Source organism: Rhopilema esculentum, chromosome 21 (genome assembly GCF_057945365.1).
Source record: "Rhopilema esculentum isolate cy_ngs chromosome 21, ASM5794536v1, whole genome shotgun sequence".
NCBI classification, from domain to species: domain Eukaryota; kingdom Metazoa; phylum Cnidaria; class Scyphozoa; order Rhizostomeae; family Rhizostomatidae; genus Rhopilema; species Rhopilema esculentum.
In genome coordinates this window covers 10,262,396-10,268,395 of record NC_142835.1, presented here as the reverse complement: position 1 = coordinate 10,268,395, position 6,000 = coordinate 10,262,396, and the positions used below count along the sequence as shown (strand labels likewise).

Here is a 6,000-nt window from a genome sequence, read left to right as displayed (position 1 = left end):
CCCTGTGATGAGGGAATTTAGTCTCAATGCCTGATTTGATTAGGGATGTGGGGATGTTATTTCTGAGGGAGCTTTTTATATCAAATTGAAAGGATTCCTCTGTTGATGTTTTTCTCCCGGGTAGAAAATTAATCGCGTTTAAGATAACTTCTGGGTTGCTGCTTGCGAAGACGGACGTTGTGAAAAAACTGCCGAAAAAAATACAATTGGGCTTATACTGTACGCTATGCATGTTATGCTCTTGGCAATGCTGTCTTGATTTTTTTGCCATTGCCATTTTTAGCAACAAGTTTGTGCAATACGAGGGGCAGACGTTTTGTTTTGAGGAAAACAATTACTTCATGTAAATCACATAAATTTTCTAAAAGCATTTACTCAAAGCAAATTCTCTTTCCTGTAAAATATCAGCTAAAATGTTCATAACCATGAACTGTTTTTCAAATGAATATTGAAAATCAGTCTGAGCTTTAACTGTTTTTGACAATTCTTGCTCATTGATAGGTCGTCGAGTAGTTTTTTTATTAGCTGTTCCTCTGCTCGGTTCATCTCATCTCCGTGGGTTCTTCCGCTTAAGTTCATCAGTGTAGGTTATAATGTGCAGGTTTTCGGAGTAGGCTCTTTTGCGCAGGTTCATCGACACAGTTTCTTTTGGGTTGTTTCTTCTGACATTTATTTCTGCTTAGATTCTTCTTCACAGGCTTTTGCATGAGTTCCTCTGCATACGCTTTTCTTTGTACTGGCGCCACAGAGCGTTGAGAAAAGTGGGGGGTCTAAAAAGCGGAGAGGGGGGGCTAAAACCTTATTAAAAGAGACTTTACTAGTACTTGATTATTTAATATTTTGTATTTTTTGCAAAAAGTGGTGGTTAAAGTCTCAATATTTTTGTCACTTAATCCTATCTGTCAATTATTCATAATGCCTCCTTATTCATAAAGACTTCTCTGTAGTTCGATCTAGCTATTCTGCGGCACTTTTCAAATGATGATACTTTTCCACAGTTATGGTGATCAAAATGAATAAAAATAACACGGCTCATGGTAATTTGAAGTAAAAAACACAGCTTGGACGATTAACTGATTCACAAAGTACAACATGTGCAAAAGTTGCATCACAAATACTACCAGAAAATCAATCAACTGATAACTTGTTTTTAAATTAACGTATGCTTTAGGCTGTTACTTCAGTGGGTTTGAGCAACCCTGCGGTTTTAGAGCAACCCCGCAATTAGGATACCAGACGGCCGCTTCTTCTTATCTTCTTCGTATGTTCTTCTTCGTATATCTTCTGCGTACGTTCTTCTTCGTATGTTCTTCTGCGTATGTTCTTCTGCGTATGTTCTTCTTCGTATGTTCTTCTGCCTATGTTCTTTGCTTTGATTTCTTTACAGCTTCAGCTCGTGCATCTCGAAATTAATAATACCGTCGAAATGGATTGGATTGTTGGAATTGAGATTTTTTAAGGGATGGCTGTCGGTTTATGTATCCCTGCGTTGTTTGATCTTTAGCGATTCTTGAGTCCTGGATGACTCTTTGACTTGCTTAGCTTTTGCACATAATGCTGAAATAAAAAGCAAAGTATTTTGCAATTATGGATTGCTTTCTTAGAATGATCTTGAACCGCTAAATAAGGAATAACTAGGGCTGCTGCAATCGTTTCTTGACGTACTAATTATTGCAATATGTATAATCGACTACTCTCTTAGAATCCATAGAAACGCTAGTCTTCATGCAGCATTTGTGGACTGGGGCGCAAGCTAGTTTTGATACGATCGTTTGGCACAGGTTGAGAAGGAATGGAGAGCAGTTGTCTGCATACATAGGCCCGCTCAGAGCCACCGATTGAGGAGCATGGGACAAATTATTCTGGCATCGAGGCATCAAGGCATCGAGGTCAAACGGACCTTATAAAGAAGTTGATTCAATTCTAAGATAGAATTAATCAAAAATGTGAATTAACCAAAAGCTTGACAATGTGAGGGTTATGTCTTATTAATGACTTTAGGGGCCACGTAAAGAAAATATATAATTCTTGTATATCATTAAATTTAGGATTCTTTCCTTTATAATTAGTGCAGCGACTTGGATTCTTTTCAGATTATTTATTCTACTGTAGAACTTCTCAATTTGGTGCTTTTTGCTATCTGGTCACTTATCTGAAACGTGTCTTATCCATAACACTGGAACAAAACCTTTATATGACGTATGTCTACCTCAGTCAACCACTACTTTTAATTCTTTATCTTGTGCTTTTGGTACGTAAAATTCATATTCCTTCAGTTCTATAGAAAATCTAGTTGAGTGGCGCATTCATCAACAGATAGAATTCCCTCTTAGTAACGTACATGCAACACAGCATGTAAATTTTTCATAACTTTTTTGCACCCAGACCAATCTCCAAACAAAACTTCACTGAAATAGATTCTGTCAAAAAACTACAGGCACAGATATTATCTGTAATATAAATAAAAATACCATAAACTGCTATTTCATTTGCATTGCTAGTAATTTCATGAGATTCAGCAAAAAGATGTCTCGCCTGAATTGAAGGCTAATAAAATTAGGTACATATATATTTTATAATGCGCTGCGTAGCAATCATCAGCTGAATGAAACCTATTCTTAAGGATTTGTCACAAGGAAAGTATGCCCACAAAACCCTTTGTCTTTACAAACTTTATGAATGACCATTAGAAGATATCTTCCACTAGTCTCTTATTGTTTTAGGAACCATTATTATCAGGTATGGACATACCGAGGGACTGTTGGGAGTGCGGCACCCCCAAATGTTTTTCTGTCATTCAGTCAAGTTTGCTTTGATTCGGTAGGAAGATTTTCTTGGTAATCAGTAGTGATTCAATAACGCTAAGATTTTACTTAACTTATCGTTTTATCTTCTTAATCTTATCTTTTCAAAGGTAATTACCAAATTTAGTGTTTCCGTAAATTTTTAGGCACCTGAAAAGTGTGGCACAAAATTTAATCATTATCCAACCCCCCCTCCAACAATCCTTGTTTCTAAAGTATATTATTATTGAATCACTAACAGCTCAAATATAATGTCATGTAACATCATGCAGATACCATATTGCTTAAATAAAAGGGAATGAGCCTTTTTTAGGGTGTACCATTTCCATATACACTTTTCTTTTTATAAGAATAAAATTTCAAAAAAATGTTGTAGCTCGATACTGGTGAAAAATAATAATTGATTAAAAATAATTGTAAGGCACTATTTTCATCGACAGCTTGACTTTTTATTTTGCTGTTGGGCCAGCAAGATAAGCTTGACTTTCATGCATAAAATTTAAATAAAACCATCATAATAACATTTCCATAAATGTGATCATGACGACGAAAATTTGTGCTTTTTCCTCGATTCTTACCAATTTTTACATCATATTTCAGTCAGAATCATGCAAAGGCAAATAGCACAGAATCACAGTTCTGTAACAATACTGAAGTTCATTAAGAAAGTTTCTCCCTCTCTCTCTCGTTTTTGACTTCATTTCTCTTTTCTGTAATATTTCAATTGGTAATGAGTTGCGATTGGCTAAATTGGCTCACGTGACTTGTCGCGCTCCTTCAACCAAACCAACACATTTGAAGCTTTATTTTTAGGCCTAAATGTCTTCAATGAGTACTTAGTACAAAGGCTTGATCGTGCATTATCGTTTAAAATCCGTTTGTTTTCAAGGGTTTCTTTCGTTGATGCAGGATGGCACCGATTCAAAAGCAAGGTAAGATGTGACTTTATGTTGTTTTACGGTTGATATCCATCTCTGCGTTAAGATACATATCCCCCGATCCACTGGCCCCGCCTCAGTTCTATCCCTAACGGGAGGCCAAAACTTGCTATTGCTGTAGCGAACAAAATACTGATTGTAAAAATTGCAGACTCATTTGCAACCCTTGCTTTTCTGGATTAGTTTTGACTTGTATCTGGCATGGTAGCAGTTTTAGGTCAGTTGTTAAGGGAGACAATCCCATCGATAGCTGATGATATCAAAGATGGTGATTACGATCATGCTTGCTATCGCTGTGTGCAAATAAGCTTCAATAACGTTTCTGTTATCCAAAGCGGTCAAGATAATGGCTGTGGAAAAAGGTTGTAACGTTATCACGAAATAGGTGAAATGCTCTGCTACTTCAGTTTAATATGCCGAATGAGTAGGAAACAAATTTATTTTCTTCGTTGGTGCGCTCCACGCCCTTTTCTAACTTATTCTTGTTTTTTGTTTGCCGAGGTTTTGCCCCGAGGTTTTACCCCAACTGATTGTCATTGTGCTGATAGAAGTTTGAAAACAACTTTCTCGTTCCAAATTACAGAGCAGCTCTTTTCTGCCTGATGTGTAATTCCATACTAATTAAAGCAAGGGTCCGGTCTGCGTCTGAACTTTCTTTAATGATAAAAAATTTTCAGATTAGACAATCCAAGGGAAAGGCTACTTGGATAGCTGTCTTAGTGAAAAAAGTATTTAGAAACATGCCAAAAAGTTTTCTTTTTACAACTTACACATTTTTTGGCTTGGAATCCTTGAAAAGGCAAGGGAGAGATGTAGCAAAAATCTATATTATAATAACTTGAAAGATGAAAGGTGTCTAATGAAAACAAATTAGGATTTGATCCCTAAAAAAAATATGCTAATGAAAACAAATTAGGATTTGATCCCTAAAAAATATATGCTAATGAAAACAAATTAGGATTTGATCCCTTAAAAATATGTGTATTTGTATCAGGAAAAGGTTGGTATGCATCTGGTGCTTTCAAATATAGTATTCCCAAAGCTTCCTGTTTGAACCAAAAATGACCTTATATAGTGTTTTAGATATGCGCCAAAAGCAAACCTTTAATGTTGAAATAAGCCTTGTATTTTAAAAGGTATTTTCAGTGATCCTGTGCTCACTTTATCAGTCAATTAAAAGTGTCAAATGTGGATAGCGAATTAATTATGTTATGATTTCCACTGAATGCAGTTTCTCATTCCAAAGAGGAGTCTTTAGCCTTCTCCCCCAAGCAATAGACCAAACTTTTTTAAACAAAATCACATGTTTCTACTGTTGAGGGACAAAAAGTATGGTTGGTCTTTTACTTTCCACAGGTGTCACTCAGTACCCTGGGACTTCCTTTATAAGGCCCTGGTCACATGATACCAGATTCATTTGGTATCAGATTGCTTTTCATATCAGATAGGCCTTCTTTTCACACAATGACGCTTGAATCTGATATGCTCTGTATCCTTTTCGCAGAGTCAAACCATTCCGCTTTGAATGTGGAATGGAATCATATGGCTCAGGGTTTTTAAAAACAGTTGGGCACTCTCCAAGACACAAAATGACAGTGGTTTCCAGTTAAACAATAAATATGCTCCTTGCGAGGATAGATTTAAAAGCTGATTTCGAAATGCTTCTTATTCAAAACAAAACAGCCTAACAGATATGTCACATCAACCAAAGAATGCATTTGATCAGAAAAAGAGCAAAACAATAAACAACCTTCAAGTTGCTATGCAACTGCTTCATTACGATGGATTTTTTGGAGCATTGTTGAAGCCTAGCGTCATCGTGTGAACAGGAGTGAATCCGATACAATATGAATCAGGTATCGTGGGAACAGAGGTTAATTTTTGTATCAGATTGGTTTTTTGCTCTCCCTGTTCTTTGATCTGTTCTAAAAATACTTTATGTTAACATTCCTCTGTGCCCAAATTATAACTGGCAATGTGGTGACAACACAACCCCTTAATTTCTTTTACTGGAAAGCTTAAACCTGAAGCAGAAGAAACAGCTGCCTTGATACTTCAACAATCCTGTATACATCAACAAGCAATCTACTCACCATCTGACAATAAAGTCATTAACCAATCGATATTGGGTTGAGTTCTTAGTTTGGTAACAATATCAAGTAAATAACGAAGCTAGATTAAATATATATAGAGAAAGTTAATTCATAAAGTCCAGTTCACTTTTCGCCCTCTGTGAGCTCTAAGCATGATCATAATAG

The 6,000-nt window shown here is 36.1% G+C and overlaps 1 protein-coding gene across 2 annotated transcripts in view; it reads left to right on the top strand.

The window, feature by feature from the left end:
* The first annotated feature begins 3,576 nt into the window (after positions 1-3,576).
* The window catches only part of LOC135684143 (disks large homolog 1), a 32,014-nt gene continuing 29,590 nt past the window's right edge, over positions 3,577-6,000 (top strand). For both annotated transcript variants that reach the window (XM_065199554.1, XM_065199553.1), the window contains exon 1: positions 3,577-3,736. In XM_065199554.1, coding sequence (XP_065055626.1) covers positions 3,715-3,736 — 22 coding nt within the window. In that variant the 5' untranslated portion in view covers positions 3,577-3,714. The remainder of the gene's footprint in view (positions 3,737-6,000) is intronic.